The 10,223-nt window shown below is 37.8% G+C and overlaps 2 protein-coding genes across 2 annotated transcripts in view; one reads left to right on the forward strand and one right to left on the reverse strand.

Moving 5' to 3' along the window:
* Window positions 1-5,868, forward strand: part of LOC143737852 (uncharacterized) — a 39,143-nt gene extending 33,275 nt beyond the window's left edge. The window contains exons 6-16 of the mRNA XM_077229712.1: window positions 1,310-1,537; window positions 1,649-1,884; window positions 1,969-2,072; window positions 2,209-2,585; window positions 2,776-2,979; window positions 3,106-3,192; window positions 3,466-3,719; window positions 3,836-3,964; window positions 4,051-4,191; window positions 4,951-5,062; window positions 5,638-5,868. Coding sequence (XP_077085827.1) covers window positions 1,310-1,537; window positions 1,649-1,884; window positions 1,969-2,072; window positions 2,209-2,585; window positions 2,776-2,979; window positions 3,106-3,192; window positions 3,466-3,719; window positions 3,836-3,964; window positions 4,051-4,191; window positions 4,951-5,062; window positions 5,638-5,858 — 2,093 coding nt within the window. The 3' untranslated portion in view covers window positions 5,859-5,868. The remainder of the gene's footprint in view (window positions 1-1,309; window positions 1,538-1,648; window positions 1,885-1,968; window positions 2,073-2,208; window positions 2,586-2,775; window positions 2,980-3,105; window positions 3,193-3,465; window positions 3,720-3,835; window positions 3,965-4,050; window positions 4,192-4,950; window positions 5,063-5,637) is intronic.
* Window positions 5,869-6,645: 777 nt separating this feature from the next.
* Window positions 6,646-9,648, reverse strand: LOC143737598 (uncharacterized). The gene is made up of 6 exons (XM_077229286.1): window positions 9,202-9,648; window positions 8,967-9,100; window positions 8,427-8,574; window positions 7,392-7,640; window positions 7,056-7,317; window positions 6,646-6,977 (listed from the first exon to the last, which is right to left on the reverse strand). Exons 1-6 carry the CDS (start codon window positions 9,561-9,563, stop codon window positions 6,780-6,782), a joined length of 1,353 nt encoding a protein of 450 aa, XP_077085401.1. The 5' UTR covers window positions 9,564-9,648; the 3' UTR covers window positions 6,646-6,779.
* Window positions 9,649-10,223: the final 575 nt, after the last annotated feature.

Raw genomic sequence — 10,223 nt, forward strand, 5'->3', positions numbered from 1 at the left:
TCCAGCTACCACTAGCTGCACTGATTTGAATGACAGAAAGATGCAATACTGTATCAACAACCATAATCTATGGAATGATATTCCGGACATTATTCAAAAGGAATTGCAAATTGTATTTGCAATTGCGTTTTCAATTTGTGGACGCATAAAATGTGACATAATCCAAACGCAATTGCAAATCGCGCATTACCGTTTGCATTTTCGTTTAAGCGAACGCACACTGACTGCCAAATTTCAAATGAAAATGCAAAGTCCGTTTGCAACTGTGTTTCCCATGTCTTACGAGGTTTGTCTCCATTCCTATTTAAATAGTAATTTCAATTACCACGTCTGCTTTTTCACTTTCTCAGTGTCGCGAGTGTAACCAGCCAAAACTCAAATGGAATCGCAATTCCCTTAGCGTTTGCATTTCCGATGCCTACACTGAAACCTGTCAATCAGTGTCGAGGGTGGGGTTATATGCTATGGGGCGTGTTTGTGTTGGGAAGTGACGTCACTCACAGTCGACCACGTTTGGCGGGAAGTGACGTAACTCACAGTCGATCGCGTTTGGCGGTTTGGCGGGTTGGCGGGCCATGCGTTAAATGGTTGTACGTAAAAAATTTGATCAGAAGATCGGGCCTTTTTTTATGTACAATTTTCATTTAGACTTGTAATGGAGAAGTCAATCTCTCAGCTGCTGCGAGAGGCGGCCGCAGCTCTGGAACAATCAACATCAGTGTCTCCATCGAGTGCTCCTTCACCTGCGATGATACGCACAACTGACGTTCAGGGTGAGGATTCGTTATTTTATTTATATAATATTTAATGATCTAATGCGCATAATATATAGCCTACTTGACCAATAACCATATATCTTTCTCGGACCTGTAAAATGTGTCCGGTCGGGATTTTGAAGCTGGCTATAAAGGTCCCAAAATTGGCGTGCATATAGGCTACACGTTGTGTATTTGCTAATAGCAAAAGTAGTTCAAATTGCTACTGAACACCAGTTGTCATGTATTAATGTGTTCCTACCTGATTATTCTGTTATAATACATTTACAAATACAAATCCTGCTTTCTTCTTTCTATGGAGGGAACTGTGTAAATGAGACCACCAGACATGCTTTGCTTCTCGTAATCAGAAACATCAATAACTTAAATTCATGCCCAAACTCTGTTAAACAAAATTGATAATAATATAACCGAACACGTGTCTCATAAGAATGTTTGACAGCTGGGTTATTTAACATACATTGTTATTTTTGCAAAAATATTTACTGTGTTCAAAAATTAAAGTTATTTTCTTCCTTTAAAATGTTTCCAAGGTGCACGTAGTGAAGTGAGCAGGTTGTTTGCCCCATATGCACAATCACGAGTGGGTATACGGAAGAGGTCATGCAGTTCAGCTCTGCCAGCAAAGAAACTGAAGACGATAACATACACCCACAGATTTTTTTGCTTGCCTAAAAGAAGAGACTGTGAGATTCCAAACCCATCTGAGAAGCTGAAGCTGGAGAAAGCTGATCTGGGGGGGAAAAAAATTGTTTTCCCAGGTAACTTGTAACATTGTAGAATTACGTTTCTACGTAATCTATTTTCGTTTTCTAAACGTGTCTATTTTATTTTTTAAAAGACATGCTGTACACATTTTGCTTGCCTTTCAGATAAATATTGTCAGCCAGAGGATTTTACAGATTACCTCTATAAACAGTTTCCGAAGCTCAGAGATGCTGGAGGCTATGAACTTCTTAAGACTCGAGGTGCTACCCGCTCAAAGTCATTGGAGATAATCCCTTGTCCTGACGAAGGATACTCGGCAGAGTACTTGAGCAGCAGTGCCCTTGGCATAGGAGTTAGCATGATTTTCATCAGACCTCTTCAGAAAGATCTAAGCTTGGAGGTATGTAAACTGCATAAATAAAGCATTGAAAATGGCTGTTAAGATTTGCCATGTCTGACTTTTTTGTTTGTTTACATGGACAAGTACTCAGAGGGAAAATCAGGACAAGGGCCACAAGTACCTTGTTTGTACTGCCAAGTAAAAATTTATGTTGCTGAAATGCAGAAACATGTCGACCAATGTGAAATGTAAGTGATGCATGGAAAACTTTCTAAACAATAGAATGTTAAAAAATACTAAGTATAATAGAGTTTTTATTATTTTATAGAGTTCTACCTTCCTTTTTTCTACATTTATTTTGCATTTCCTTTTTTAACAAATCAGGTTGGAGGGAGGGGCATGCCAAATCCCCCAAAGCAGCAGCGAGGAATCACCTAGAGACAGCATTGAGGAATTAGCTAGAAGCAGCAACGAAGAAATAGCTAGCAGCAGCAGACAGCAAACCTTCAGCAGCAGCAATGAAGAAATAGCTAGCAGCAGCAGACAGCAAACTTTCAGCAGCAGCAATGAAGAAATAGCTAGCAGCAGCAGACAGCAAACTTTCAGCAGCAGCAACGAAGAAATAGCTAGCAGCAGACAGCAAACCTTCAGCAGCAGCAACGAAGAAATAGCTAGCAGCAGCAGACAGCAAACCTTCAGCAGCAGCAACATCAGACAGGAAATTGATCAAAGTAGAGAAGCGAGGGACAGTGACAATGAAGGTGATTTAGTTGATGTTTCCTGCAATCTGTACAACAATAAGGTTATTTTCTCTATATCAGAGCATAGCTAGAAAAAAACTCTCAAAATATGACAATGTCAAAGGTCTTGTGAATAGTGCCTACCAGGTTTTTATTAAATTGTATTTATTTTTTTGTTTTAAAATTTTGTTTTTTTTTCCTTTCTTCTCAGAGTGGAAAGTTGAGCCAAACTTGTTTCGGGCAGCACTTCAATACAGAAGGAGACTTTTGGAAAGGGCTGAAAGTTTATCTGCTGAAAGTCTAACTGCAGGACTGAACCTATGCAGCAGTACACAGGAAAGAGAAAGAGAAATGTTTACTTTCTATAAATCTCAACCTGGCAACTGGGCTCGTCCATTTTTCGTCATACTAAGGGGTAAAAATTAATAGTTTTCTTTAAATATGAACACATTTTATACAAGCAATCTGTATGGCAATATCACTGTATGTTTAATATTGTGGATACACTGCATAGATATTAATATTCTTTACGTTATCTCAGGCGATGCAGCAATTGGAGATGGTGTGAAACGCTACTTTCTATCCCAGGTTATTTCACGTGTGCAGTTTGGGTTTGCCCTAGATTTTGGTAAGTAATTGTAATCTAAAACATTACGTAATTAAAGGGATGGTTTAGCCAAAATGCACATTCTTTCAGTACTCTGTCTCTTTGATTTCAATTTATGACTGTTTCTATCATAAGAGAAAATTGATTGGTTTGGAGTAATTTCTAAAAGAATTGCTATTTTTTTGGATGCAATATCTATTTAAATGGAATTACACATGACAAAACTTATAAAAATGTGTTACCTTGGAACTTGTATTGAGCCTAAAAAAAAAGTGTTATTTTTTCTCACTTTAGACAACTGTGGCAAAACTTTATTTTTCATCGGTCAAGAAGACCATTTGGTGCCATCAACCTCCCGAACTCTGCTGGATAGTGACCTGTTCCGCATTGTTGGACGCATGATTGGCCATTCATTCCTTAATGGTGGTCCCTTATTGACTGGACTTAGCCCTGCTATGTTTGGAATGATAACTGGACAAATGAACGAGACCATCATAATTGAACTGGAAGATTGCCCTGACACAGATGTAATTGACATTGTCCATCTGGTATGTACAACATAAAACCTACCTCTGATCATTGTTTTGTGCAAGTAAAAATGACTGAAAATGAAAATAATTGAACTAGATTTTTATATTTTTTACTAACATTGATTTTATTACAGCTTCAAAGACCAAATACACTTTCTGATGATGAGCGTGCAAAAGTGAATGACCTGGCTGTCAGTTGGGATCTGCCTCGGGTCACTGTGGAAAACAGACTGTGGCTAGCCCAAAGCCTTCTTCATCATGCTGTAAGTTTAACCTTTTTAAAACATATTTTTATTTTAAACCATTTTTGTAATTATTTATTAAAGACTGCAACAATTAAATACTTCAGGTCATTGGCCGGCGAGAGAAACAGATGCAGCAGTTGAAAAAAGGACTGAAGGATACTGGAGTTTTCCGCATGGTCAAAGAACGACCTTCTCTCATTGAAGTCCTATTCCCACGCTCATCTTCCCTGACAATTGATGCAGAGGTAATGTACCATCATGTGCCATTGACTATTTCCAAATAGATATTAATATATACTTACACATCCTTCTATGTAATGATTATGCATAATCTACAGTTCCTTCTATTAACAAAGCATGGTTTAAACACAACTGGTCAAATGTTTTGGAATAATTACGATTAGTACGATTGGTCTCTTCTGTTCACCACAGCTGCATTTATTTGATAAAAAATACAGTAAAAACTAATATTGTGAAATACTATTATAATTTAAGGCAAGGCAAGTTTATTTATTTAGCACATTTCATACACAATGGTAATTCAAAGTGCTTTACATAGAAAAATCAAAAGAAATAAGAATAATTAAAACAGTTAAGAATAAAGAAATTAAAATAATCAAAAGAAATCAGAACTTCTCTGTGACTTCACATTTTTTGATGCGGGTGTGTAAATGCGTTTTGCACCATATTCACTGCAGCAACTGTAGCAAAAATGTGAGCGTATGAGTTTCTTAATTTGTGATTTGTAGAATAGGATTTGTGCACCTGCAATGAAGAATTTGAGAAGGTGTAACTGTTGTGTTGTGTTTGTGGAAGAGAAAAAAAAGTATACAAGTTTGCAAATCTTAAATCATTTCTCTCTGTGACTTCAAATTTACTGATACACGTGTGTGGCTATTCTCTACAACTACAAATTCCACTGTCACAGGCGTTCAGAAGTTTTGCACCAAAAATACCTTCATAGCTAAGCTACTGCATCATTTTATTTTGTGATATTATACTAGATGATCCTGGAAAAAGTAATATGGCCAAACCCTGACAGTGATGATGAGGAGAATTTCAGTCTGGAAACATGCTGCAGAATCACATCCTATTTCCGGCAATACATTGAACAAGGTACACATTTTGATTCTGTATTTGTACACGTTTAATATTGCATTTTTAAGATGTAATTTTGCTGGGTAGGGTTTGTGTGGTTATTTCATTGTAAGAAGACATGAAGATGTCTTATATGAAAATGTCATGTCAGTGTTAGTCACATTTATTCAATTAGCATTAGAGATGCACCGATTACAATTTTCTATGTCGATTCCGATTTTATTTATTTATAAAACACCATATACTTTTACCCAAACTGAATAATAAACAAGTTTAAATGGGTAAATTTTCTATAAATATTTTCTATAAAGTCTTCATTTTAATTTCTGACATAGATTACTCCAGTTCTTGTTAAAACACTAGACATGCAAATTCTGTGCATTTTGGGCAACACTTGTTGCGCAATGTTAATCATGCGCCGCCCGAGTGCATTTTGACCGGCATAAAATCGGCATATGTCAGACTGGATAGCTGGACAGACCAGACCGGTCATGGCCGATCACGTGAAAATCGGCCAATTCCGGTCACCAGCCGATCAATCGGTGCATCTCTAATTAGCATACAAACTAACACATTCTACATTAAAAAAACAGGTACACCACAAGAGCTGAAAAATCTTGTCGAGTTTTGGGTTGGCTGGACAAGCCTACCACAGGAACTGTATGTGGAAGTGTCACCTGACGTCAGAATGCCAACTGCCTCAACATGCAGGGAGACACTTAAAATCCCACTGCATTACAGTCATTATGATGAATTCACTGCTGATTTAAATGCAGCTGTGTCCAGCAACAGCTTTGGTTTTGGTTTAGTTTAAAATGTATTTCTTAAACCCTCATGTTGTCTTTGGGGTCATTAAAACCCTCATTAAAAAAACATTGCTGCCTTTCTCTCAGTTTCATGGAATTTAGTGACTTGTTACATTATTTGTCTAAACACAAAAAAACCTGGGTTTGATTTAGTTCTGTATGTATACATTTTTATTTTTTTATTCCACTGTTGTTTGATGTGGGGTTTATTCATTTTATTGAAAAATTAATAAATCCCACATCAATCTAAACAAATTGACAAATGAAAGCCTGGGACTACACCACAAATGTAAAGTGGAACAAACATTCCCGCACCAGACTGATCTCATGAAATGGCGTATGTATGACACGCCAATTCGTATTTCCATTTTTGGCGTGCTATCAACACGCATAATCGCTTTTCAGCGTGTTTATCAACGCCTTTGACTTAACGTTATATTACTGTATTATGTATATATAAATATATGACCTACCCCAACCCCGTCCCTAAACCTACCCGTCACTGGGGTTAATACCATTTTATGAGTCTTCTCCTACCATCCTAGGAAAAGAAATATCGCTCCACAGATGTAGATATAGATTTTGCTTCGTTTCGCTCGGACATTTAACGGCGTACACATACACGCGGAATCACTCGGACATTTAATGGCGTAGACATACACGCAAAAGATTTCGGCGTGGACATACACGCGGATAGCACAAAATGCGTATAGATAACACGCCACTTGAATTGAAAGTGGCGTGTATGTTTACGCAAAGTCATGATGTCATGTTGCCCGCACACACATCCACAGGTTTAACTGCAACAGACAGCATTTTTATTGAATTTCGCAAATTCAGAACACTCATATGAAGGGGTGAAACCTAGCACCGACACACACTTCTGTGAATGAAGACATTGTGCAAGCATATTTGGGTGAGTAGTTGATCTATCCAAATAAACGAGTTAGCTGTAGCACCGTTTCACAGTAAGCATCCACTGCTTCTGTAAGAAGAACATTAGGACTGGGTAAGGTATCCACCTCTGCAACAGTCAACTCTCTCTGCAGTAGTGCTTGTGGGACTGCAACTCCCTCCATTTCATTACTGCATGGTCCCTCCCAGTCTATTCCGAAGTCATCACTCGCCTTGCAACAAAAAAAAGCAAAAATTCCATTTTAAAAAATGACAAACATTACATCCCAAACTGTCATATCTACATATACCTGGTCTGGATCATCAGTAGTTTGAAATGTTGTCCACAACTGTAGAGGGGATTGGCTACCCGTGGTCCTTAATTTGTGGTTATTCCAAGCCTCCTGGAACAGATTAAGATGCCTTTGCAACTGAGGCAGGAAAATCCAGTGTAGTGCATATAGGTGCACCTCATTATCTGGATCCAGCAAACTCTCACTCTCCATTCCATAGAACAGGCAGTAAAACAGGTCTAAGACCTGTTCATAGACATCCCTCCATAACCTTTCAATCCTACAGAGACAACAGTACAACAATTTTATTGAAATTAAATTATGTAACTTTTTTTTCCCACCCACACCAAGCACCTTTGATTGTGGACACTTCTTCCAGTTATGTGTGAGTTGCGGTTCTCTCCCCTATGTGCCACCATGAAGTGTGCCACTTCAATGTTCTCCAAGCCCTTGTCTGAGCGCACTCGAGAGGGGAGTCCAAACTTCTGAACTGCTCCAATAAAACTGTCAACAACAGTTGATGCCCGGTTGTTTGTCGCAGCACTTAGGTAAACGATTAAGCGGCTAAAGCCGTCAATGCCTCCATGAATGACGAACCTCCACCTAAATAAGAAATCAGATACATAAAATGAAACATTACGTTTTATGATCCCCTCTCTTACCACCTCTATCCTCCCATGTCAGGGTTTTTTCCTGCATTTAAATTATTAGGTGGCTATCCAAATGAAATTTCTTATCACTTGAGCAAATTCAGACATCCATTTTTAAAACATCCCCTTCCATGCTATTTTTCTTCCAATATTTGTATTATTATATGTTTTACATTTACAAAACCAAACATTACAAAAGTTTGTACTGGATAGCATGGTGGGGATCTGTTTACTGGTGCTATCTGCTGGATGACAGAGCAAAAGTATTAAAACAATTTTTTTTTTAGCATAAGCAACCTTTATGGAAGTAATTTATGATTTACTTAACACTGAATATCTAATATGATTAAACTGAACTGAACTATATTAAAATATTTTGACTGTACCAGTTAGGACTATATAAAAAATATGTGTTTCCTCTGCCTTGGGTAAGTGAGGGCCAACTTGTTTTACTTAATGATTGTATTGAAAATATTAAGGCAAAGAAGGCCAGGTGATTTTTCCTACAGCCAGAGGATGAAAACAGAAAATATTTTACAGAGGAAGACTGAAAGGTTTGTAAATCATAGATATCCAGGTTTTGAGCCTCTTGTTCTACTTAATTTGCTTTTGATGTAAGCACAAATTGTATTACGGTAGATTAAGACCACCCAAAATCATTTGTCACCCAGGAAAAACCCTGTTCAATGTTTCATAATTGCACAGATAGTATATTTGCCTAAGTTTAGACTCCCAATACCTTATTAGCTTGTGGTTTCCGTCTATATGCCACATTGCATTTGGTCCTGAGACAGAGTATTGACGGCGATGACGTGTGCATATTGCTAATGCTCTCAGCTGAGTTCCCAGTGGATCGACTCTTCGCACAGACTCGCGCACCCTTGAAGCTTAAAAGTAAAAAAAGAAATGCACAATATATTTCAATACATCAATTAAAACCTAATTAAATGTTTTTTTTTTAATTCTGTAATTTACTAGAAATTCACCACATTCTGGTATTTAAGCATTAAACCGATAAAACCCGAACCTTTAATATAAAACAGCCAAATTGCTGACTGCACACTGAATCAATGCTGAAGACAGCAGTGTGCTGAAACTTTTGCTTGCTTTTTAATTCACATGCAATTTGCACGATGCAACTTATAATACATTTTTTTGTTTTTTTTGCTAGACTTCAATTTGTACTGTATTCAGTGTGCGACCAGCAACCTTCTTGCTCGTATACACAAGTATTGAAGACAAAAGGTGTAAACTCAAAATATTATGAAATTGTTCTTACTCTGAATATGAAGACCTTGGGCCCGAAGATGACCATGTATAATCCTGTACCCAGCGTTTGGGTAATGTCTTTGTATTTCTGCCACAATGTTGTCTAATACATCATCAGTGACATCAGAGTACAAATCTCTAGCCCTATGGTATGGGGGGGAATATAAATATATTTATATTCGTTATTTATTTGTACATTCCACTTTTTCCTCTCTCACTAATACAAATGTATTAAAATTAAGTACCTTAATCCATGCTGTTCTAGTCTTCTACGTATAGTTCGCTCAGATACTCCAAGCAGGCGCGCAAGCTGGACACATGAGTAACCACATATCACGTAGTACTCGATCATCTCTTGTGGTATGTCCAGTAAAGGGCGTCCTGGTCCTTTAGTTGTCCTGTCCTTCACAAAAAGCCTGTAAGCTACTTCATTGAGGTTGGCGAAGACAACATTACTGATGTTGCTGTTGGTCAAGGCCACAAACTCATTTAATTTATCCAAAACTAAATGGCTTCTGAGTAAGAGGAAATCAGTAGAGGATGTACTATCTTCAACTTGCTGCGCGAGCATCATAAGGTCCTCCACAATTTCACCAACTACCTCCATTAAATAAATAAATAAATAAATAAATCGGAGTCCGTTCAGCGCATCACCTCTTGACCGTCGACTGTGAGTGACGTCACTTCCCAACACAAACACGCCCCATAGCATATAACCCCACCCTCGACACTGATTGACAGGTTTCAGTGTAGGCATCGGAAATGCAAACGCTAAGGGAATTGCGATTCCATTTGAGTTTTGGCTGGTTACACTCGCGACACTGAGAAAGTGAAAAAGCAGACGTGGTAATTGAAATTACTATTTAAATAGGAATGGAGACAAACCTCGTAAGACATGGGAAACACAGTTGCAAACGGACTTTGCATTTTCATTTGAAATTTGGCAGTCAGTGTGCGTTCGCTTAAACGAAAATGCAAACGGTAATGCGCGATTTGCAATTGCGTTTGGATTATGTCACATTTTATGCGTCCACAAATTGAAAACGCAATTGCAAATACAATTTGCAATTCCTTTTGAATAATGTCCGGAATATCATTCCATAATAATCAGTCTCTTTATGGGACCTCTCAAACCGATCATTTGAAATTCTTACCACAACATGACACAAGCTGACACAAGATGGATCAAATATAAACTAAAATGTGAATCAAATTGTTCAAACCTCAGCAGCAGCACATTTGTATGTAATATATGATCAGACAGAAA

This window comes from Siphateles boraxobius, unplaced genomic scaffold (genome assembly GCF_051911475.1).
Source record: "Siphateles boraxobius isolate OS27281-9 unplaced genomic scaffold, OSU_SipBor_1 130, whole genome shotgun sequence".
In the NCBI taxonomy this organism is placed as follows: Eukaryota; Metazoa; Chordata; class Actinopteri; order Cypriniformes; family Leuciscidae; genus Siphateles; species Siphateles boraxobius.

Coding starts and splice junctions, on each gene's coding strand:
- LOC143737598 (XM_077229286.1), bottom strand. CDS start 9,563: ATGGAGGTAGTTGGTGAAATTGTGGAGGACCTTATGATGCTCGCGCAG. Junction 7,641..8,426: donor GGAAACCACAAGCTAATAAG/GTATTGGGAGTC, acceptor TTTCTTATTTAG/GTGGAGGTTCGTCATTCATG. Junction 6,978..7,055: donor CTACTGATGATCCAGACCAG/GTATATGTAGAT, acceptor TTTTGTTGCAAG/GCGAGTGATGACTTCGGAAT.